Raw genomic sequence first — 26,089 nt, 5'->3', positions numbered from 1 at the left:
TTATTATATCTATTTAATTAATTTGTCTGAGGGAGGTGTTACTTGGACCAACTTTTATTTCTGTTTTAATAAAAATGCAAGCAGACATTCTGGGTAGATAAAAATGCTTTCAAATTACGTCAATTCATTAATTCGGGAATGGACAAGATATTAAAGTCATGAGTAGTTTGGATGCTTACGTTTAAATGTCGTTTTACACTTTCAGTTGATTTATATCATTAAAGCCGCACTATGAAAATTGCCTCTAGGATTTTTTTAATTTTCATAAGAAAGTTGTATGAAAAAAAAGTTGCCCGAAGTCAAACCGTGAGCCGTATACATGTGGTAGAAGTATTTGTACTAATGGCTGTTGTAACCATTCTTTATAATTCATGGCTACTTTCTTTGGGGGCGCTACTTGTTATTTTAAAGATATATAGCACGCCAAATAACCTATAACGGGAAAATCTCTCTTCCAGAGGTAAATGACTTGTAGTAGTGTCAGAATACTTTTCTGAAACCGTCCGTTGCCACAGAGGTATCTGAATGATTAATAGTGTAGGTAGAAAAGACACAAAGGAGGGAAGCTTTAATCTCGCCCTGCAGGCAAGAAAAACCATTGCAGGATGAAAAATTGCCTCTTTTTATATTCCTAGACCAGACTTTCCGCTAATGTAATGAGTAATTCGGAAGTTTTTAAGCTTGTCCTCAGGAGAGATATTATAGCTGTTGATATTTCCCTGTGATGACACTATATTCATGTGGGGGAGTCGGTCCGCGCACAGAGAACATTTCAGGAGCGGCAAACTGTTCTCTCAGAGCGGACCAACTCCCCTGCCATATCATCTGTCTACTAGTATCTGGCCGTCGATTCCTACTCTTTTCGACCGCTTCAAGAAGACTGTTAGAGGCTAAGTCCTGTATCTGTATCTGTATAGCCGGTATAACCGCCCTTCGGCGTAACACACCAGTTTCGTAGGCACGCGGCGCGGCGGCAGCTAGCTACATTACACCGATCGACTTGTTACACCTAACCCTTGAACATCTAACTCTAGACATTGTTTAAAGCTATCTAATGACAATGCCCCTACTGTACTTGGTGACAGCGAGTTCCACTCCGCGATAGTTCTAGGAAAGAATGAATTCTTGAACACCTCGATCCTTGGTTGATAACTCTGGTGCTTGAAGGCATGGATTTTTCTTGTTGGGACACCCTGTCCATGCGTATTTTGGGCAACGCTTTTCCGATAGGGTAACAAGCTTGGCGACATTAGTACGGTGTGGGTTCGTCCTTGGTGCTGAAAAAATTAGGTAGTCTAAACCCTTGGCAAGAACTGCGAGTTCCGGATCCCTAAGACTTCTGTCTGAACAATTCTTTACCCATTTACTAATGCAATCGGCAGCTAGAGAAGTGTTATTCCCGTCGTTTGGTTCTGTAGTAAGCGAGAAAACTGCTTTGTTGACGTGTTTCATTTAGAAGATGTTCCCTTAGGATGACCTTTCAACTCTGTGGAAATTTCCACCGGAAGTTTGTTGGCTAGCGTGGATTCCAATCGTTCCTTCTGATTGTTCAGGTAATCAAGTTTTTGGGCCGTTTGCCCAATTCTAGTATTCAATAGTTGTTTTTCTGTACTTCGGAGGATCGAGATCGCTTAGCCACACAGCTCAAATAATCGGCGGCTGACCGGCCTGATGTTATGATGCTTACAATGCAACCTTATGGCTTGTCTTCTCAAAATGCCTTCCAAAATGTCGTCTATCTAATATTCGACTGAAAGCTCATCTGTGTTGGTAGAACACATAGTTATAGAGTCCAAGCTTTGATCCAGCATGTAAGAAAGGAACTCACCATAAATTTTTGGTCGATCTCGTCAACCCTCGTCATATGTGTGATGCACCGGAAGTCAGAAGCGTGATGACGTCAGGAGTGCATCATAAGTGGTCATCCTTACACTGTCACACTACATTAAGGCCACACCAATTTAATTTGTTGGTTCTCGGATTCACCTCTTCATTTTTTTCTGATTTGCACAAAAAAAAAAAAGATTCTGGTTCTGAATCAATTAAATATGCTCTTATTTTGCCCTCCAAATTTGAAAAAAAGTCTTTTTCTTCCTAGTTTTTTTTGCATATATCAATGCAGTGGTTTGATTAAAAGTTCAAAATTGATTGTTTAAATATCAACCCAGCCTTTTGTGTTGACTTCATGGCTCCTGTCGTAGCAGTTGGGGCAATATATAATAGGATGCCTAGACCTGTTATTATTTTTTTGCCCTGTTGCTTCATATTTTTATGAAAAAATCTGAGAACCAACAAATTAAATTGGTGTGGTCTTATAACACCACCTTTAGACGCCCTATATAACTACTGCCTTCGCCCATGTGGGCAAGAACATGCAATAAAGAATACTTAATTCATTGTGATGAAATATTAACTAAGGTGAGGCAACAGCAAAGATGACAAACACACACTCATAGTAAATATTCGTTGTTTTATTATCTCCCTATGGTAGATATATCATCTGTACAGGCAGGACTGGGAGCACACCAAAATTACCAGGAAACCGCACTCCAAACAAAAACCACATGTCTGGGAACACTTGCAGTAAGCCACGACATGAATACACTCCAACACTCAACAACATGTGACCCTTTCTCCGGTTATACCCAAAATCTTTTACAATATCCTTTCCCAAAAGTTTGATGCAACAAGTTCACATATATGTTGGTCAGGGATTGATAAAAGAAATTGTACATTCGTGGATTACTTTGGTCCAATTGATATTTGTCGTTCTACTGGTTTCTATGTGATGATGGTGATGATTTGTTGTTAATCAATGAGATTCTGAATCAGTGAAGTTAGCCCTGGAGATCTTTGTTAACATCAGAATATGAGTGAATGAATGAATGACATACAATTCTCCAATGTCTGGTCATACACATAATCATACTCCTGGCTGCTTGACAAAACATATGGGTTGTTATGCTGTAGTGTTGGTCACATTTCTCTAGAAAGATGGTACAAATTCTCGACTATCGTACGCGTACATGTAGTTGTGGTTCGTATAATGGCACACAGCTCGTACAGTTGTCTATTTCTTACTGTTTTAGCTCTAATCATGTCACTTTTTCGGTTATACATTTCTCTCATGCAACAGGAATACATAAGGCTCCGCCCCAGAGGCATTGCCAAAAACCAGCATAGCTTGAAATCTGTGATGTAAAGTGATACCATATCTCGGTCTTACAACAAGAAGTCTGAGATAAAATTTGTCCACTGGTACCCAGAATCATCCAGATAAAAATGTATAACGCTAACGTGCGACCCGGTAAGTTTGGTTGCTCCTCAGTGTCAAGATTTTTTTCATTGTACATCTTAGTAAATTCTAGGCAAAAGGCTGCCGGTGCGTTGTACTATATACATCTCACCTTTTCAGTACCTTAGGTGAATTCTCAAGCATTTTTTTAGACTAGGTCCTTTCACCAGCATTGTTTAAGTACATGTTACCCTAATGAATATATGGAACCTATAGGCCATTTATAAGATAACATTACAGGCTTAATGGGTACTGCTCCAAGAGCATAACTTTTTCCCCTGCTATCCTCCCTGCATGACACATGGTACCGTCCAAAATCTGACGACACCCAGAGGAAACTGGACCGTACTAAGTTCACAAAGGGGTGCGGGTTTCAGTATATATCGTAGCAGTGTTGGTAGAAACCTGAAGTTGCTGTGCTTATAGATGAGGTACACAATGTCATGTTAATGCCTTTCAATCATACAACTGTCCCTTCATTGTAAGCTGTGCAAGTTGGCTAGCTGTGCAAGCATCCTCTCTTTCCAAACCATCAGAACTCAAAAGTATATTCTTAGATGAAGAAAATCTCAACGAACATAGCTGTAGCATACTTGTACAAAACCAACCAATTTGCACAGCCACGTTCGTTCCACATTCCGGCCTTTTCTTAAATATTATACCTGCCAATATTCATTCCTTAAGCACGAAGTTTACAATTGCAATCATGGTAAATTCTACACTGTCCTTTATAACCTTATTACTCTCCTACCTTCACTAGATATATTAGTTCCCTTCTTGGTAGATTAACCACCCCCTTTAACTTTAATGGCATGTTCCTTTACAATTCTTGACAGTTCCATAACTTCTCATGGGCGTTGGGTGATCAAAACAGGAAAAAGCAGGCTCCACCCCTTAGGCGTCGCCAAAAAAACACTCTCATTAACATAATTAATGAGAGGCCAAGCCATGCATGCTTTGGTGGGTATGATTTTATGTTGAGAAGTGTTTTACCGTATAGGCATTCTAGAGAAAAGGCAGCAAGTGATCTCTCATTAACTTAGGAGATAAATTAATGAATAACTTAATTATCCCTACCTTAACAATATATTGCCAACAATAATGGCATCAATAAATAGTAATAAATAGACGTTGATCAATAAATTATCACGTCACAAATCAAACACAATAAATAGAATTAATCATCTCTATTCACTGTTTGGCACAACACAAAATCTACATCTTTAGCATTATTTAATGTCTCTATCATGTTATAATACAGAACCTCCCTTTAAACTGCATGGTATGGTCTGAAACTGTATGCATTTAGACTGAAAATGCCACAGATACGGAACATACCATGGCTGGAAAAGGGGTATCGGTACTGTAGTTTTCACATCACTTAGTGAAGTAATATTGTCTCAGATTGTCAAATAAATATTTCCATTATCCTCCGATAAATCTTACACCTCTGATATGTAATTTTGGTGTCCACGATTGGAGAAGAAATCTCAAGAATAAATAAGAGAATGAAAAATCAACCCTGTTTAAAATATTTGTGACAACACGACAAGTATAATCTAAACCAAACTTCACCAGAAACAACCCCACAGTTGACACAATTTTTCCTCTGGGTACAGTATATGTACCCAAGTCTGCGTGGCACTGTATGCAAATAGTTACAATCATCCTTCTACTCAGAGCATCCCTATTCTTTTGTCAAACTGCTTAGCAATTACATTAAACACTACAACACTAAAACTTTCTTAAAACCTTCTCAGAAATTATACATATTCAACTGACGATAAATATGCTAAGTTAAAAGAAGCTTTTTTAAATGGTGATAGATCGTAGATAAAACTTTAAAATGGAAATGTTTTCAAATCTGTTGTATACAGTGTCACACACTACTTTGTTGATTGGATTTTGTGGATGGTGAAAAATTGCACAACTGAAGCCTTCTCTTGTTTGATAAATATCATACATATGTGCACTGAGCCCCGAGCGAGAAAATTTTTTTCACTTTTTTTTTTTACACCTGTCGCACTTGGTCTAGTAGCCAGATGCAGTCTTAGTGACAGGTGCACCCCTGTTGGTATATTACATTGGAATGTTCCTACATATCTGGGGTACTCCATTTTTTGTTGTTCTACAAATTACCTTATGTTTACTCTCAGCATATGAAGCGCTTTTTTGTTTATGCTTTTAAGCATTCGCATCCCAAGCTGTTGCTGCCCTCTCTATATCTGTAAGATTAATATGAAATGCATTTCTTTCATTACTTCTACATTTTTAGATGATTTTTATCATCTAAAATTTGGGGCTTGTTTGAATTCCTACTCATTTCTACACGTCCTACTGCCATTCCTACAAAGTGACCGCGATTTCCCTGATTTCTGGAAATCATCACTATTCTAGGCTATAAAATGGTTCTTGTTCTGAGAAATCTATAAGAAACATTCTTTTGAGAATTCTACAAGTCGTTTTGTCCTCTAAGTTTGGTTATACCTAGGTTCCTATATTGTCATATCTCTACTGCCCTAACTCGAAGTTGTAATTATTATTCTACAATTAAAAATCATGGCATGTTAACTGTACAGACGCAAAATTCCAGAAAGCCTGCCGTAGCTTTATGAATCCTGCGACAGAATTCACAAACCTCTGCATTTTTTCCAAGAAGGTCATAGGTCATATTCCCAGCAGGCCATGCACCAATTGTGCATCTGCGTCCGACGATTTGTTTTTTGTTTTTTCGTTTACTTCAGTGAACATTATTGGTCCCTCACTACACGGGTAAGAATTGTTTACATTTCACCTATAGTTGACCTAGCAACAATCGCTGTAGATACATGTCGCACTGTAGTCTATAGTCTGGCATCTCGGTCTCCTAGACAACGGTTGCCATCGGAAACCACCTCCTTTTCATCAGTCAGCTTTCAATATTGCACCAAAGCCACTTCATTGAGAACCTGGGGGAAAACAGAAAACAATCGAGAGTTAGTCAAAGTTTTATAATATGCACTTTTTACCTGTAAAAAGCAATGAATTCATCTCAGAGGCAAAATGGTTCGATCATGTAGCAACTATTCAACAAGCTGGTGTGCCACAAAAGCTTCTTTCAAACCTTCCACAGTTCTACATTTCAGCATATGAAATAAGTTAAACCCCCCAAACATGAACACTGTGGCTCTAAGGGGGGAAATCTGTACCTTAGTACACACTGTTGCAAAGAGTTCAATATAGTCTTGTGCAACCTGTTCTCCCAGCCCCTTGTTGACCTCTTGAAATTTTTCTTACTAATCAGATAAATTAATGTTACAAGAAGACCAATTGTTAGAAGCTTTTGTGTCACTGATTTCTCATCTGACAGCATATTTTTACTCACTACATGTATAAACATATACAGGGCTGGAAATATAACCTGCATAGGCACTGGTCAGTGCAGGTAAAATTGGAGCTGTGCAGGTATTTCTGATGTCTACCTGCACCTAACCTGCACTGGTCCATGTACTGGGTATAAGTAGGTTAGTGCAGGTAAACTTGGAGCTATGCAGGCATTTCTGATATCTACCTGCACCTACAGCTGACCTGCACAAGTCCATGTTTCTACATGTACCTACATTGTAGGTATATTTGATTGACTGGTACCACCTACATTTCAGATGAAGTGTAAAAGAAATGATGGCTGATGGTTTCTGAATAGTTTTTAGTATGATCCATACTTCCTAAATTCTGAGTGATGCAGGTTAACTTTTTCTGGTATGGGAAATTATCAATGTTACCTGCACCAGTGTAGGTATGTATATATTTCGAGCCCTGAGCATTTTATTCATAGCCTGTTTTTACAGCCATGCTTAGCTTTATATCAACTCAGTTGTTTCCACATGGAGAGGATGTAAAGCTAAGCAATAGATCATTTATAAAGCTGCCACAACAATGAATGTCCTGATCTAACAAAATAGTACATGAATATAATAGACAGAAAGCAAAAAGCAATATGACAATATGTGCTACAGGGTTCAAAATCATGTCAAACACAAAATGGCAACATTGAAGGCCTTGAACACAATATCAAGCTGACGTTAGTACAGAATACTAGTACTTACTCCAACAGAACTATGTACAACATGTCAAGGATTGGGAGTTAACATCAAAATTAGATTTCCTTTCTTTAAAGTTGAGTCCCAAAACAGACTTTCGACACTAAGTGATGTGCACACAATCTATAGACTCAGCTAAAACAAACAACATTTATTTATAGTGAATCTATTTTGGAATGGTTGTCACACTGCGCTCCCAGATCAGTTTGGAGTCAGGATTGGAGGGGTGCAATTGTTTTTGGAATTGACTGGTTGGTATAGTGAGTACAGCACCCAGCGATGGTCACCAGAACACAGGTCAAAAAGGTCACAGGGCATAGGTCACAATATCTAGACAGGCCACATACTGGCTACCCATATATAGTCACACCACGGCAAATACGCCACCGAATTTCCGACAACACCGCCATGAATTTGTCACTTACTGCTGGGTATCTGCCAGTCTTAGGTCTTAGGGGCGGAGCCAGACTGGACTCTGCGCGGGTTTTGATTGCCCCGCTTGCTTTAGTTGCCATGGAAATATGATGACGGACGGGGTATGCAGGAGAGAACCATGGGAAGGGTGCAGGATCAGTTCAGAGTTCAGAGTGCAAAGGTTAAAGCAGATCACAGGTAAAAATGAGACATTGAACTCAGATTCTTAAAGAATAACAGACTTTCTCAAGCAATGGGGATGGTGAAGAAAGACCACACAGATTCTTAAGAAGTGGAAGAGATATGACTCTGACACTACCAGTAAAGAATAGAAAGATCAGGAGAAGTAAGGATGATTTTCCTTAATTGTGGCACATAGAAATTTAGGAGGTCCTTGTAATGTGTTACTAAGTAGTGCTGCTAAAACTGTGCATTACTATATCCTCCCAGATATTAGCCCTTAGATTATTCAAAAGAAAGAAAGAAAGGTATCAGGTACACAATTTGGCATTTCATAGTACAAAAGTGGAATGTATCAGGTTTCTATAATGGCTTTTAACATTGCCACACCATTCCTGAAAAAAAGATTGCTTCAAATGTAAAGGAATGAAAGTATCAAAATGAAACAAATAATCTGAAACAGGAATTTTAAACATATTTTTGTATCAAGGACCAGCTGACATTATACTTTCTTTTTATAACACAAAATATTAGTATGTCAAAGTTGAATTTCATCCCAATCAGTAGTTGAAATGTTAGCAGGTCCTTTCATAATACCATAATAGAATAATTGTGTACATGTAAGTTGCCATATACATGACTTGTATAGTACACTTCAGTTTGTAGGACATTACATCACACAGAAACAGCTGAGACCCATTATAATATTTCTTGAGTAGAGAATTGATATGCGTTTTGCTTATTAATATACAATATGTCATACATAGTACATCATTGTATAATGAGATTTTAAAAGAGAACATCTGTCAAAATACAATTTTGGGCAGAGAGCAACAAATACGACAGAACAAAGGTTTTTGATTTCTTGAAAACAATCCCTGGACAATTTTCAATTTTAAAAATTGTAAGAAGTAAATGTAAGCAGCAAAACAGAAACTCTTTTGCTTGATAATGATGATTTTAAATTTTCAACAACTAAGTTTCCAATATTACACTGAGTTTCAGCTGTTCCACATTTCTCATAGATATGTTTGTACAATTCATAATGTAAATTTACGGGAGAAACCTGTAAAAAGATTAGGTCTTTACCTGATTTCAGTAGTTTAGCACAAGTTAGGAGGTCAATATGGACGATTGGCATCCTTTGGTCGCTTCAGTTGAACCTTGAGGCGCTTCATCCCGATCTGGAACCCGTTCATGGCCTGGATGGCAGCCTGGGCGGACGCAGGATTGTCAAAACTCACAAACCCTGCAGCAGGAGGCAAAATGGACATCAGTTCATGGCACTCAATGTACATCACACATCACCAATAACATTCAATCTGCTAGTGTGAAGATCGCGAAAAAAGTTGTGCACAATTTCATTAAAAGGTGTTCATTTCTCAATTAAATTGCATTTATTTCTTCTACAAAAGATTGTATATTTTTGTGTAAATGTGTATTATGTGTTATGTATTATAAAAGGCCACATGTGCAAAAATCTGGTCTGTGTGTGCAGGAAGTTACTAATAACAAGATTCTAAATATTTGTGTCAATGGGAAATTATGTATCCTACAGACCACCAAGAAGTTGCCACATTAGAGATAGTCACTTGTATGTACAGGCTTGACTGTATATATAGATCATGGAATGACACGTGTGTGTGGTGACAATACAGAACACCCATGCATGGGCAATATGAAACAACATCACTGTTTAATTACCAAAGCATTTACTCTGGTTGGTGGCACGGTCCACGAACACCTTTGCGCTGATGACGTTGCCGAAAGGCATGAACATCTGCATGAGCTCAGCATCGCCGAACTCCTGAGGCAGGTGGTAGATGAAGAGGTTGCATCCCTCAGGACCTGGAACAACCAGAGGTTTAGAGCTCATGGTAACTGAGACAATCAACTGTTCTCAGTTCATCAATGAAGGTAGACTTTCTGGGCAGTATCTTAGCCAGCCAGGAGTTTCTTTCTGTTTGAAATAACATCATGTCAAACGCTGGAGGCCCAGAAGACTGACAATCGTAGTGGGATGCTCCCAGGATGATGTCAAATCTCGACCCTCTAAAATACTATTTCCTCTATTTTGAGGGGCAAATTCTGTTGGTACAAATGTAGATGAAATGCAATGACATCTCTTTTAGTGAGAAATTACACAAGGGTTTCAGCTTGATTTTGGACCTCCTCTAGCTTGTGCCATACACCTCTAGCTCAAGAGCTCATTCCCAGAACTACCAATGGGACCTCAGCAGTGTTCTTGTTGCAATTTGATGCCTAGAGTTACATGAAACAAAAGCTTCTGGACCTGTTGTTGGTTATGCAGACAGATAGTGGCTGTCCATGGTGCTGAAAGTTATTGTCGTGTTTTAGGTACAACAGAAAACTTCAAACTTGACAACCTTTGAGAAGCAAATTAAAACTGTAATTTCCAACACAAGTTATTGGACCCTTTGACTGTACAACTCCAGTATTTGTCAAGGAATAAGCGATCCACTGCTTCTGTGACATCATGTTATGTAGATGACACACGTGACTCAGTGAGCAGTGGATCATACATGTGGTGTGTTGGCAACTTGGCAAGCACAGTTTAAACTTTGTTCTTAATGATTTCTACCAACAGAGATAAAATCATTAGACCAGTGTCTGTCTATGGTACTGAAAGCTACTATGGTTCTGTTTGTAGGTTTGGTAGCACAGAAAACTTAAAAGTGGGGTTTTCACAGACACTGACTTATTTTCAAAAGAATTACAACAATATGCCTAACATGTACATTATATAATATATGCTTCAATGGATAGCGTTAGGTAGTGTTAGTGCTAACTTCTATATATTGTACATTGTACATCTTGGGTATACATGAATACATTATCATAGAAAGAAATGGCAGCAGAGTGTATATATTATAATACACTGCTGCTGTATGGATAGTGTCACCAAATGGATCAAAGGGAAAAAGTTGAAACCTTGAAACTCTTACAATTGAGTAGAATAAACATTGAACAAACATTTACAACATTTATGATGTACCCTTTGGACTCATCCATTTTCTTTTGATCCATTTGGTGGAAGAGTATTATGGACTATTTACCAGTTGGAGTTGAGTGACCATCATGAAGGATCATGGGATATGCCTCACCTTCCTTCTGCTGCTGAGGCATGATGGGAGGATGCTGTGCGAAGGCCTGGGAGAGTTGCCCATTGGTCCAGGGGTATGCTGGGATAGCAACACATTCCGCAACAAAGTCAGTAAATTTTATGGCAATGTTACTAACCACCAAAGCATTAAAACAACGTAAAATTGAAAGATTGGTGTTTTATAGAGGCTTGTAAGCTAGCATCTGTTTTGTATAATTATGAATTTAATGTGAGGAAGATATTGTTTGTTTGCACCACTGATAATAATCATCACCAATGTCTAAAAAGTTCATATCATATAATACTTAACACCACATCTAGAGTGACGTTGCCAAAAATAAAATCAAGAAAATCCCTGTAAAAGGTACATCTCTCCTCAGTAACCTGAACGATGAATTCATTGTACAGCATTTTTGCTCTTCAAAGTTACAAGGACTCTTTCAAGATATTGGTTAGGACTACAATCCTGTAGCCTGCTTCTTGTTACACTAGTCTCAGTCTGACACTGGCCTCTTCTCTCAGGACCTCAATGAAAGGCAGCCAGCAATGAAAAGAGTTATTTCCTGATAAATAAAGGCTCAAACAAACCAATCTGTACAATGCTGTACCATAGGGGAATGTTACTGAGGATTGAGATGTTTTCCTTTTACAGAGGTAGCAGTTTACAAAGAGAGGACAAGAACACAAGACCACACACCCAGACTGTGCCACTGAAAACTTTCCTCTTCTGTACCTGGGTACTGCTGTATGCCGGGGTACTGGTGAGCTGGGTCACCCGTGGGGGTCCCAGGGGCTGAAAGCAAGCAAAGCACTAGGTACGATGAGAGACTGCTGGAAGAGGTGTGCTACCTTATTTGCATATCAGTGATTCTATTTGCATACATGTGATACTTCACAGGTTTTAGAGATGACTAAAATGTTACAGCCAAGTCTGCAAAACAAGATGTTTCTCTGGGGCCGAAAGGAAGACAGGATGAGAAACTGCTGGAAGAGGTAGTCAACCTGCTGATGTGCCATATTTGCATGTTCATGATCTAATTTGCATATCCATAATACTTTACAAGGGCTGATACTTGCTCTTTGGGGGATAAATCTGTATATTTATGACACATTACATAGTCACCAGTTATTCAGTTGAATGCAGAAATAATGGTTTAGAGAACAATGAGAGGACCACTACATTGGGACATACCTGGATAAGGAGGCATGCCATTGGTGTAGGTGGAGGGGTCTGCAGCCTGGCCATTGGCCTGCGCCATGTTGAAACTGCTGACTCCAACAGGAGAAGGCATTCCATTGGGCACCACTCCGTTCATGGTGGCAGGGTTACCTAGAGGGGGGGAGGAGGTGTGGTTAAAACATCAGGTGTCATCAACTGGTATCAGGTGGTAGTTGGGTGATTTGCCTACAAATAATTTGCATGTGCATACCAGTAATTTGCATATGCCTACCAGTAGTTGATGTCTACAAAGCATGGGTCACCCAAATATTTCTGTGGCAAATTTATGACTATTACTGGTAGAAGAGTTCCCTACCGGCCGGAGGTGTGACTCCATTGGTGATGCCGTTCATATTAGCCATGGCAGACATCTGGTGCATGTGAGCTGCAGTGATCGCTGCCATCGGGTTCATGTACCCCCCCTGGGCTGCAGCAGCTGCCATCAGGGCTGCCTGCTGCTGCATCAGCTGTGTGGGGAGGGACGACGGCTGCTGGAAGAGCCAACAAGTGGACATGTCAGTTTACATGTTAACAGCATCAAACAACACATTTCGTGTCAACAAATAAATGACACATTTTATGTCAGCAAATAAATGTGTGAAAGCAAAATGTACGCAACTTTGAATTTCCCATTTTAACAGCAATTAACTCTAAAGAATACTACGTGTACATTCACTCAAACATTTACAAAAATGTAGTCATAATGTACATGTATGGGTAAAATCTATAACTATACTCCCAGAAAGTTTTGTGATCTCCATACTTTAAAACATATTTCTGTTCCAACACTATTGACAAGGCCTGGCAAAATAGCTAAGCAAGCTTTACATGGTCATTCATTGTCTAATCTACAACATATGTATGCAAAGAACTAAGTCCGCCTCTGGGTCTATGGACACCATAAAACTTCCCGGCAAACCACCGCTTAAGTAAAGTAAGCCCCCAGCACTTTCCCTAACATCTCGACCTAATTTGACCTGTACAAAGACCCCTCAGATTTCGTCCTGCCTTCCTGACAAGGTGATAAATGGACCGTCCTTCCCCCGCAGCCATTCCAAAGGAAGACTGCTGTCCATTCCCAACTTTTACAGCCGATGGTCCCAATGATTAATGTTTTTATTGCACCATACATCTAAGCCATCCCCCCTCTCCCATCCTTCTTCCACGGCACTCTCAGATAAAGGCGCATCGGCAGTTGTCAGACGTTCTCGGACCAGCCATTGTACTGATTTGGCCGATCGATACCTTCCTTTACTGTATCTTTCAAGGAGCTGGACAGAAGTTGAAGTTTTATTGTGCAATATCTCGCAAATGTTCATGCATACGCAGATCCCCTAGGCCGACTTCAAACAGCCTCAGCCATTACGGGGAGGAATATGGACTTAACCGCTCCCAGCTCCGAGCTGGTCTATGATACTGTGATGTTGACAAATGTGAGGCCTAACGGGGGAGATTTGGGCTTATTGAGTTTTGTGTCGACACTGGGTATAAATATGTGATCAGAAAGGAAGGAGGATACGTCGACAATGAACTTGTCAGCTAAAACATGTCGAACCATTACTCAAAGGTCTAAACATCCTTTAGAAGGTCACTAACCTTGTCAAGAAGATACAGATCTGACAAGGATAATCCTCTAGCTCTATATACATGACAAAAATATGCAAACTTTAAGAAGCATGCTTAAGTTTAATCACCTATAGGTTTACCTGTTTTCACATAAAACCATACAAAAGCCCAAGGCCGCTATTTCAATGGCGTAGTAAATTATCCCGAGCATCTGAAAGAATTTTATGCCCCGGTAAAGTCGACTGAGAGAGTTTCTTTTGCTCGTCTTTGCAAAGGGAAAGGCTATCTTTGGGTGGTAGGCAGAGTATATTGCATTAAGTGACAATGCTGCACCTTATCATTTCAGTATGTTATCCATCATTGGGATGGTATCATTTTCAAAGGAGGTGCCGAGAAGTAAATATATTTGTCCTGGGGTCGATATCTCTTCTGTCCGACCTTTCTAAATGGAAGCGGGATAAAAAGTAAGAGAAGGCGTACAAAGCCGTGCTGATAGGGTGACGGTTGCTCACTTTCTGCGGGCACGCCGCGGAAGTAGGACAAGACAATTTCTTTCAGGGTCGATAAAGCAGCGGTGGTCTCAGACGCAGATGTAGGAAGGATTTTGAACAAACAGTTGCGGTGAGGTCTCGGCAGTGGCGCCGATTTATCAAGCAATTGTTCCAAAGAGATAATGCTGATGAGAGATGCTGTTGAGGACGTAGAAGTACAGAAAGGACCCATTTGTTTGCTGGTACACAATAGCTGCCAAGACCACACAAGATAATCCTGGCTTCATCTTCAACCTCATTCACTGAAGACTACCCTACAGACTAGAAAATGTCTTGGTCTTCAACATTCTGTTGGTAGCAGTGATACTGATGGTGACAAAAGACATATTATTGAGAAAGATATGACAGTTTTTTGTCATAACAATAGTCACAATAATTCTACATGTCATAGCATTTTTTCTGGCATCACATTTTGTACAGACATACCAGTACAACTAATATGTGAAAGGACCATAGACAGGTTTAATGAAAAATTTTAATACGTTTAACCTTCTTTGTGCTACCTAACACTGTAACAAATTGGTAACCAAATGGCAAACAACGGTTTACAATTTTCATAATGTCATATTTCTTTTTTTTCACTCTCCTTTTTGGGCATGATATCCAATAATTTTTTATGTGTAAGTATTGGTTTGATTCCCTGTCCATGTTTGGCACTGTCCAATTTTCGAAAATCTGGCAAAACTTCAAGAAATCCGAGCATCCTCTGACAATAGTCACGCTATACTTGCTGGTTAGATAGAGGTCGTTTGGGCTAGAGGTCAAAGAAGAGCTCACACCAGTTCTGTGGCCGGGGGATTATGGCCCAGCATTGTGACAGTAATTGGTAAAACTACTGGAACTACTATTAACAACGCTTGATGCATTAGCTCATTTACTCAATGATGGGACGAGCTTCCAACTGCCTTTTATGGCAACCTTCCACTGGTAATGGCAACTGGGACAGATTCAGGGGCTGCAGCCATTCATAACACAAGGAAAAAAGACGTGTGAGAATGTATCAGTGCTGACATTTTGACTACTGCAATTCAATAAATCAAAAGAGATGTTTCGGAAAAGTTTCACTACAATGTAACTGTACAGGATGTACAGATTGTTTCTCTTCATATTCTAGAAGTAACAGAATTTCACAATTTTTGGTAAAACATTTGCTGATGATTCATATGCAGTTTGAGTTATAACTGAAAAGTGGAAATGTGTTCAATCTACATGAGAACTGAGAACTTGAATTTTCTCATTGATTCAAAGATTATCAAACTCTTGTCAGTTTTAACAAAAGATTAGTTTTATCAGAGTGTGCAGGGCAAGGCACAGCCATGGCAATGCAAAATTTATTTTCTTTTTTATAAAACCTAGTACACATTTCCTGTACATATCCTCTCCTCAAAGTACAAAACTTTTTAACGAGCACGGACGTATGATTTGGTTCTAATTACATCCTGGTACGCAGACGACGCGTGAGAAATCCCTCGGACAGAAGACAGATTGCCGCGTGGCTTGTTACTTTTGAAGCCAGCGTAACAAACGGTGATAGAATCTAAACAAGGACAGTGTTTTTCACGCAAACATTTGTCCCTGTCCACTTCAGACTGTAGAAATAAGCCGGGATGACCCTTATAAATCTCCAACAGCACCTGATAGATTCTTCTTTACACTTTGTTACAAATTAAGAGGCTTTGGCTGCAATCCTTGGGCGGAATACCCCATCCCTCAGTCTGGGTGACTTAATACCGCTGTCCCATGCGGATTATGGTTTGTTCCCCCATCTCAATTAAAACATGGCTGGACAAGTCAGGATGTATACATCACCACACATCAGTGAATGTTAATGGGAAGACTTGTAATGAACCCCAGGCAGACTCAAGTTGATTCATGGTGGTCACTGCGATAGCTTCTTGCGAGGGAAGGAGAGGAAACATATGGCAGGGGAAGGCGACTCTTTCCTCTCTGCTAGTCTGTATGGCTGCTGAGGGAGGGAATTTTGACTGAATCTTCACAGGTTTGGAGGCAGCATTTTCACAATGTATGGATATTCTCATACACTTCATTCTGACATTTTATGAACATTGCAAAACTATATCATTCTATGAATAAATTCAGATTGTTTACAAGTTATAAAATAACATGCATTTTCACTGTAAATATCTATGACAAGATTTCTTCAAACAAAAATTGGGTTCTTTGAGTTTTTAAGCATAGTATTTCAAGGTGAACATATCACAAGCAGAGGGCATGCAGAGAGGAAAACTGTATTCACTCCATAAAACTGGGTGCACTAAGGCCAAAACCTGGTCCTTAAGCTTCATTCTCATCATGTCCAGTGAAAGCCCCACCAATTTAATAATTGCCTATGCCTATTTTTTTCAAAGTCTCTTCATATTTTTTCCCACAAAAAATCCGACAAACAACAAATTAAATTGGTGCAATGACCTAACTTGAGAAACAGCAGATTATATTGGTGTGGCTCGAGCAAGAACCTAAGACGAGCAAAAGAAGATCAAACCAAGAACTCCCGGCGTATTGCCTAATGAAGGCGGAAGATTGATTATCAGGCCACGCACGAGACTTATTAGGAAGGAGGGGAGAATCAGGTGTAATTGCACCCACGCGTTGGGCAGATGGGTTTTAGTTACATCGCACGTGTGGATTGCCCAGTCATTAAAGTCGGAACAACGTTGCGGGCAGCGCCACCAGATGGTATCCTGTCTTAACAAATGAATCCCTCCGACAAAACAAGTTCACTGAGACGGCGTGGTCCCCCAAGTCATTTATTTTCGAAAACTCCAGGAGAGAGTAAGAGAGGCAGCGAGTCAGCATCTTATCATGTGATATTTCAACAAAACATAGATATTTTGGGTCTCTGTGATTTTTCTATTATTCTCAGATTTTGGGATTTTTCTTTAAATGCTAATACTGTAGATTTTTATGGGTAGTTGGTTTTGTAGTAGAGGTGAAATGGAAATTTTCAAGTGTTCTGTTAAAAATACTGCTACAGTAGTACAGTAGTACAATTATCATTATTAATAATAATAAAAACAGATATTTGGTCATGATTTGGGGCAGAGAGACCACTGCAAACATTTCGAGGTCTAAATCAGAAGTTTTTGTATCTTGAAAAGGCAAAAGAAAGATTACACTATGGTTTATCCCATTAAACCATAATTAAAACCAGCAATATTTTGGGGCTGTATATAGAAATGATCACCAAAAACTGCGTGTATCGCACACAACCAGTTGCTATATTACATTCAACATGTCACAAGCAACTTCACGTCCTAATAAGAAAATGGTGTAAATTGAGTTCCGCTGTCAAGACCAATTCCCCGTGACTCATTTTGAAAAGGTTAGCCATTATTTCTGATTAAACCTTGAAAGTTAACTCTACCCCAGGGCCATGTATTTCCCGCATTCCGTTCCTTCGCCTGTTTTCCGCGAGATAACGGGTCCCCAAGAAAACTGACGAGTAATTCCGACGTCCAAAACTCAATTGAACAACTTGATATTCCGTCCGATACAACCAGAACTATTATGCAGAAATACATGCCGGAATAATTTACCGCCGCGATAGGATCTTGTCACAAGTGTAAGAGCAGCGTGTCTGTTGATTGGAGCTTGGTTACCCCACAGTGTTTGCCGTATGTTGAAACCTTATCTCCGCAGTTTGCATATGCACTACAGGTTTCCCTTGACAAGAGTAATCCTTCTTTCCAGGCGTTACTGAAGCGAGAAGCAGATAAGGACTTAACAACTGCTGTGGATTCAGCACCAGGGACAGCGGTGCTATCGCAACAACCATGAACGGCACAGCAATGAACTATTGTCCCTTCTTCCTCCTACTGTCTTGTAAGTCTGCGGATAGAATTTTTTTTACCACTTGCTTCTACATTTCTTATAGTCATCTTAAAAAATCAGAAGTGTTCCATTTTGTTTTGGTAGAGATCAATTAATGTACAATGCATAATTCATGAATTTGATACTACCACAAATTTCACTGCCCACTATGTTTCATAGAATTTGGAGTAAAAACCTATAAACATAAAGAATCCCAATATCTAACCACATGGATTGTTGCAGCCATAAAATGAAATACATTGGACTTGGACAAAAATACATAAAGTACATTACATCCCGTTGACTGTCATACTATATTGTATAATGTTATACCATTGGATTACTAACATGGCTTTATGTTATATTTAGTTGGAAGTATTTTTGTTAATTCTTGTATTTATGATTTCATTTGATGTTGCTAACATATATCAGTGATTTTCTCCACCAGGGTATATCAAAATGTTTTCCCAGGTGAAACACAAACAAACAAACAAACAAACAAACATACCTGTGCATATGCACCGTAGGCTCCAAACTGTGATAGTGCCATGGGGTTGAACATGGCCATGGGGTTCAGGCCCATTTGCTGCATCTTTCGCAGTTGGCGCTCCTTGTCAGTGTCTGCAAACTTCACTACAATGCTAGAAGATGCTCCCTGGGGGGTGGGGGGGGCAACAGAGAAAAGCCAGTTAGTTTTGCATGGAGGAAGCAACCTGTTTATCCCTAGTAGCATGCAAAGTCTAGTGGTTAGCAACCCTGCCTCTAGACAAAGAGGTTGGTAGTTTGAATCCTGGCTCAATATGCACACTACTGCATGGAATGAGTCACAGCATAATATAGCCTGCTGATACCAGGACCTCAGGCTTTCATTATGTTTTTCCAATGGTTGAAGAGGATCATCAGTCACGTAAAATTAACACAAGTAAGATCAACACAAGTCTCGACCTAGTCTCGTGTTCTTGTGTTCAAGATGTACAGTCGACAATTTAAAAACAGTCACTGATTGAAGAATATTCTAACTACTAACTGTTTTTCCAATGGTTTTTCAAGTTCTCAAGTGTGTGTGTTTTTTTTCCTCAAAATTTGAGAAACAATGAATTAAATTTGTTTGGACCAAGCACTAGGCCATTACAGCACCTCTGGCCCATGTTACTCCAGAGAATGATGTTGTACTTACAGGCATAGTCTGGCTCCCGTGCAGGTTGTTAATGGCGGCCTGCGCTTCTGCATGAGAGCTGAACTTGACAAAGGCACAGCCTGGAATAAAGGTACAAAGATTTTAGTATACTGACAAACACAACAGTTACTACCTTATCATTCCACAGACTACACAATAGATATCATACACAAGTATACACTAGACAAGACACAGTCTGGAATAAAATTAAGATACACAAAATTTTGGTACACAATCATAGAAACACAACAGACACTATGTGTAAATTTAGTATGTCACAGACTAGAAAATAAAAGTCTTTAAACTTGGCAAATGCACAGATTGAAATAAGGAACAACACACAAAAAACTTTAGAACAGAAACATAACTTAGAGATACATGTACTTCATGACTTGTACATTTATTGTGCCACATACTAGAAAATAAAAGTCATACACATGTCAAAACTTGAGAGAGGTACAGACTGAAATAAAGGGACAACACACAAAAACCTTTAGTACATTGAGAAACACGTCAACGACACTACCTTACTACCCCTTAGACCACAAAATAAATGTCATACGCATGCCTAAACTTTACTGGCACATACCACATAATCCAAAAGAGGGGAACCATCGATCAACCTTTCCTATGCAATATACCGAATGTGTGGATTGTAAGAGCGATGGTCTCTATTTAAGTATCTTTACTGCACCTCTAAGTCTGTATCAATATTACAGTGGTGTTTCAGCTGATAAAAGTTTCAATACCATGAATACATATCCACGCTGACATTTTACAGATTAACACTCCAGAACCATAATGCAGACCACAGGAGTACCCTGCACTGTAAAACTGAGTCTCGTAAAGTTTTAGAGCGGAACAACTTCTATTGTGGTGAGCACATTTTTGGCACAGGACAAAACTTGGATAGTTGTTTTTCCGGTATAAGGACAAAGTCCAAATAACTGGCTAGGCTTCAAACCTATAACCTCATGGTTCAGACCACTACATGCTCTTAATTGAGCTCCATTGATCTAGACTTTCTTAAACTACAGAAATTATTATGAATTGAGCACACAAAGAAATCTCATACAGCTTTGTCAGTCATTACAAACACTTTTCTGACACAAATTTCAAACTGCTCGATTTCATCGCATTGTTTTATGACATTTCAAAGCAATTAGAATTAAAATTTGCCCTTTTTACTGTTTAAAACAATAGACAACAATCACAGTGTATGTACTGTATGTCTCAAATTTATTATCTCATACATTATATTACCACTATTGACAGAACTGACAAGAAAAATTAAGCCTTAAATCAACTATTCACTTCTATAAGCAGCCTGATCTATCCGTTGGTATAGAAATCCTCTCCGTCAAATATCAAGGTAAAGGTTATTAATATTATGAATTATATCCGGGCTCCTGGGAATTAATTTGAGAGGTTTTCACAAAGACATTGCTGGGGAAAAAACCCCTCCAGGTATCAAAATCTGTTCCGCTCTAATTATCTTTATCTGTGGTTGCAGAAGTTGACACCGGAATAAGGCCGTGTTTTAGGACAGAGTTCTTTGTGTGTTTCTGCGGGGTGGCGGGATGTTGGATCTGGGATTGGAGCCAGCTCTGTGCCCTTCTCATCATCCTGACCAGATATCCAATCTGTTTCTCTACCTCATTAGATGCTCAGCACGCAGGCACTGTAGCTGATCTCAACTTTAATTTCTATCCTCTTCAAAAACCCCCTCTTGTACCCCTCTTTCTACTTTTCGAGTACATCTTATGCCAGAGTTCTCTGTATTGATGCATTGCTCGCATGAAGTTTTAGGTCGGCAGTTTTGTCTTGATGATACATGTTTACCAAATGTTTTCCTTGCACCTCGATTCCATCATTGACTCATTTTGAGTTCAGCTGTACATTTCTCTCAAAGTGGATTGATTGATCAAATTTTATGAGCACTGCCATATACCAACTGTAGATTTGTATCATCGGCTAGTACTGGATTGTGTCATGTATTGGGATTGAATTGTGTCAGAACCTTTCGGTTATCATTGTTTTTGATACAATGCAAATGGCAAAATAACTTACAGGTGTAACTTTTTTACTCTAAATCTGTCATAATTCCATTAAAAGTTATATGACTCATACTGTTTTACATTGCTATTCAGAGATTGTTCCTGATACAATGCATAGAATTTCATATTTGGATATGATCTTGTGCAATTGTTCTGAGTGCACATTTGACATGACACGTACTGCACCTTATCAATTGGAGTTGGTGTGAAATAATATCATATTAATATCCACAGACCTATTGAAAAGGTACACTAACGTGTGAATTATTGCATTTTTGCAAGGTAATGTTGCAAAGTGCATACAATGCACTTAGATATAACAAAATCAATATGCCCATAATTTCCAATGATTAAGACATACAACACTTGTATGGAATAAAGAGAGCAACCAAATGCTGTATCAAAAAATAATTAGTCGATCGATGTTTTTCAGAACTGGAAGATGTCCAACATACATGTTTGTACATGTACATGTAATACTACCACATGTACAGTGTATGCTATCTTTGCAGTACTATAAAACAACTCTTTATATTGCTTCTAATATCAGAAAGCATTGTTTCAAGAAAGAAAGAAAGACTGAATGCACAGCTGCAGCATGTTTCCAATGCACTGCTTAGAACACAATGGAAGAGAGAGATCGTTTAACCAATGAACTTGCAAACAACGCAGGTATCACCTCCTTATGACGAAGGTAAATGCACTTACAGCGACTCAAACTTATTCTGATGCAACACTTTATAGCTCGGTTGACACTGAACATGAACAGCTTGGATAGAAAATGAAAAATCAAGTCCACCGTTTATCTAATCCATGAATCATGAGTGATGTTTATGACAGTCTAATTCTCTCCATCAGATTTTGATGTATCACCAATTCCGTGTCTCAGCGAAGGGTCTCTTCAAATCAGACCATATTTCCTCCCCTAATTCCATGTATTGGCCAATATCAAACTGCAGTAATTTATTACGCCACCTCTGCCTCACACAGGATAGCGGTTATCAAACAGCAAACGTGTCCCAGAATTGATTACCCGAATCTGGACTTTTTCCACATCGAAACACTTTCAATGAAAACGTCTATCTGGAAATTGAAATTACTAAGTCTGTCTCATTATTATCCTGTTCCATAAAATCAATTTTCTGTATCTCGAGCTCGGCAATCGGCGGTTCCTTGGCACGTTTTCTGATTCACTGCTTCCTCGGCGGGTAAATTGGACAGGCTGAGGTAATGAATATCAACACTATGGTCGACTGGCCGGAGAAATGAAGTGTCTAAATAAAGTACGGCACGAGTCAGTTCTTTTTAATTATGGACCCGCAGACTGCTATTCTAATCTGAGATCCTTAAAACGGCAACGGGAAGATTCTCTACCTCCTTTAGGGTGATCTGCTAAGACAGGATAGTGCTAAAACTAGATCCAACCTGTTTTTTGATCTGTAGCCTGATTGGTGGAGTGATAACATTTGTGACCTTGCGAATTTTTGACCTAGTTTGGAGCAATTGAAATTCTGTTCAACACGTGGACTTAAAAGGATAATCCTTGGTTTTATTCCATTATGAGCCCTGACGATAAAACAGTTGTAATGTTTATGAACTAGGCTTTGTTTCAATTAAGCATTTTGATAGCCCTTCTGTTGTTGATTGCAGAAGGTTTACACAGTTGTGAAGTGTTTGACGCATTGTGATGAATTATTCAAAGAGTCATTCTATTAACCTTCAGTTGATGCGGCTGAAAAGAAATTTGTCACTGTGATTAATTTCATTAAAACGTAATTATATTGAATTGTCATTTTATATAGGTCAGTAACCGTCAGCTCGAATCGATGGACTCCAGGTCACAGGTTGTGAGTTTAGACTGTCAACAGCAAAGATTGCAAATCCACAAGGAACTGGGCTGAAATCACAGGTGTATACGACAGCCAGGTCATCTTCCAATGCGTCCCAAAAATTGGGGAAAAAATTGGCTTTAATTTCACATTTTCTGTGGGGAATTTTCCGCAATTATCGAAGCAGGACTGGATCAATGGGTTTCCTAATCCCTGTAAATTCCATCGTGGTGAAGTCCCCGCACAGACATGTCACAGAGGGGACGGTTGGCTGAGAAGGGTTGTCATGGCAACAGCCCTCACTTGATTGACAGGTGGATCAGACAACCAACTAGAAAAAGCTTCCAATGAGATCAAAGTTTTACAGTTGACTTTCTAACTTTTTTCTGCACTTTATAACTCTAGACTGAGAAGGGTTGTCATGGCAACAGCTGTTACTTGATTGACAGGCGGTTCAGACGAGAACCTTGATTTTCAATGAAGAAAATTGGATTTTAAAAACATTGCCCTTTCAAGTACATTTTCTACCGGTACTCTTAGGTATTCATGACAATGTTGAAAAAAAAGGTAAATGAAAAATAAACTTCACAATACAGTCTTAAACAGACTTAAACTGAGCTGTTTAGCTGTTTGTTACAGCTGATTGACACAAAGGCCAAAATGAAGACTAAAAAAATTTCAGTCCATTAAATTTCTCTGATCAAAACAATTACTACATAATTTTAATACTGTTAATATTCATATTAGAAGAGGATAGAGGATTGAGTGAGTGTGTATATTCATATTGCAAAACTTGTACGAAGCCTACATCTTATCATCATACTGTAACGTTACATGTACAGTAGAAAAGTATGTTTTGTGCCCAGTGGGTCTTCTAAAACATTTCCTAGATGTAATTATTAGGGAGGAGGAGGATGAAATGAAATTTTCTAGCCTTGGGTGGAAAAGGCGCCTGTCTAAGGCAGGAGCGCTGCAAAACTTTGGCAGGATCCTATCTGATCTAGACGTATTGGACAGATTTGACTTGGAGCAAAAAATGTTAATACTTGGTTTGGCAGTATGTTCTACTTTTGCCAATAGCACGTCCACCCGGAGATTTATTGCCATAGCTCTTGGCCATAGTTCATCCAGAGGTCTCTTTCTAGGACTACATATTTTTATTAAAAAGATCAGTGAAATGGTAACTGCTGGGTAATGAAGAACTGGGACTTACAGGAGAAAAGAACAGTGAATTTCAAAACATCTACTAATGCAGCTTCAATTATCTCCAAGGTATGCAAACTTCAGATGTCTTTAAGACATTCTTGAGAAGGCTGATAGCAATGTCTTTTCATTTGACAGTGTTAGGGTACTAGGAATAATGACAGTTGATACTACACATTTGTATGCTGGCATTGAGGGATACAAGAATGTTGGCACCAGCTTTCCTGTTTTAAAAATCCAGGTGGATGTACACATATTAGAGTGCAATGAGACAAACTTCATTTGAACTGGCTTTATAAGTAGAGGAACTGGAACTGTGGGAAGGATAGTTCTGAACTGGGCAGTAAAACAAGAGGATATATTCCCCCACGCCATGTTCCCACCAGTGAAAATTGTCCCGACAACAGGTATTGATCACACCACACTCCGTCACCCAGATGTGAAGCCCGGCCCGGTGCTACTGGGACCACCGCCGGTGCTTAACGCTCTCCCTTTGGCTTGGTTTTTAAACAGGGGGATGCCCAGTGGCTGATAAGTGGTGCAGCCGTTTGTCACTGTAATGTTTCAGGCAGCGAGGGCCATCCGTCATCTACACAAGGCCATGTATTATACTTGCACTTGCACCGGCTCTAATGGCAGGAGGTATAAGGGGAGCATTGAAAGGCCTTCAACACTACTCAAAGTGCATGCCATTTGTGATGAGCCGTTCTAGGAAGATGACAAAGGTTCCCTCAAATCTTTCAGTGTCTGTCCTTGGTGCTGAATTTGTGGTGTGTTTTCTTCTGCATTTTGTGTATAAAAGGCCTAAAATTGTATCTATAGTATCTTTTTGAGATAGATCTTTTTTGAAAGATGATAAAGACTCTCTATAAACTTCCTGTACCTTTCCTTATGTCCTTGGTGCTGAAACTGTGGTGTGTTTTTCTTCCTGCATTTTGTGTATAAAAGGCCTAAAACTGTACTAAGAGGACGAAGATTCTCTATAAATTTCCTGTATCTTTCCTTATGTACTGTACCTGTAGGTTATATCTATGAGATACATTGTAGGAAGTTTCTAAACTTACCTTTACTTTGTCCATCAGGACCCCTCAGAATGGTACATTCCTCTATTGTTCCGAACGGGTCAAATAACCTTCTCACATCTTCTTCTGTTTGCTGTTTTCCGAGCATGCCCACAAACAACTTCCGGTCCTCTGTTGGCAGAAAACAGAAGACAGACGTTAAAACAACTCTATCATTTATCTACAGATCAACAATGTGAATCATAACATCAAGGCAAAAAAAGCATGTCGGCAGAACGTACATGTACTGCGCCTGCCCAGAACTCCGCATTTTCGCGTTTTCATTGGGTTTTTGGTCAACGTTGCATCAGAATTTTTCCTGTTGCAGAGGATATTCTGTTCAAAACAAAATTTGGAAACTACTGTCAAAATGCTAACCTTATATGAGCGAAGACAATCTTATATGAGACATTCTGCCAATTGAAAATGCTATGTACAATACATTACGGGTTTCGCGCAGGTGCAGTACGTTCTGCCGACGTGCTGGCATAAAGAATATCATC

The 26,089-nt window shown here is 39.3% G+C and overlaps 1 protein-coding gene across 10 annotated transcripts in view; it reads right to left on the bottom strand.

The window, feature by feature from the left end:
* Window positions 1-2,464: 2,464 nt before the first annotated feature.
* LOC109468585 (CUGBP Elav-like family member 3-A) overlaps window positions 2,465-26,089 on the bottom strand; it is a 235,717-nt gene continuing 212,092 nt past the window's right edge. For 3 of the 10 annotated variants that reach the window (XM_019766879.1, XM_019766880.1, XM_019766887.1), the window contains 9 exons: window positions 19,437-19,516; window positions 18,768-18,914; window positions 12,628-12,802; window positions 12,285-12,422; window positions 11,790-11,903; window positions 11,046-11,171; window positions 9,673-9,816; window positions 9,058-9,217; window positions 2,465-6,243 (listed from right to left, as the gene is read on the bottom strand). In XM_019766879.1, coding sequence (XP_019622438.1) covers window positions 9,090-9,217; window positions 9,673-9,816; window positions 11,046-11,171; window positions 11,790-11,903; window positions 12,285-12,422; window positions 12,628-12,802; window positions 18,768-18,914; window positions 19,437-19,516 — 1,052 coding nt within the window. In that variant the 3' untranslated portion in view covers window positions 2,465-6,243; window positions 9,058-9,089. The remainder of the gene's footprint in view (window positions 6,244-9,057; window positions 9,218-9,672; window positions 9,817-11,045; window positions 11,172-11,789; window positions 11,904-12,284; window positions 12,423-12,627; window positions 12,803-18,767; window positions 18,915-19,436; window positions 19,517-26,089) is intronic. The other 7 variants (XM_019766884.1, XM_019766888.1, XM_019766881.1 and 4 more) reach the window with 6 other exon arrangements.

Source organism: Branchiostoma belcheri, unplaced genomic scaffold (genome assembly GCF_001625305.1).
Source record: "Branchiostoma belcheri isolate BF01 breed outbred unplaced genomic scaffold, Haploidv18h27 scaffold2, whole genome shotgun sequence".
NCBI lineage: Eukaryota > Metazoa > Chordata > Leptocardii > Amphioxiformes > Branchiostomatidae > Branchiostoma > Branchiostoma belcheri.
The sequence above is the reverse complement of the archived record's forward strand: the minus strand, read 5'-3'. Positions and strand labels throughout refer to the sequence as shown.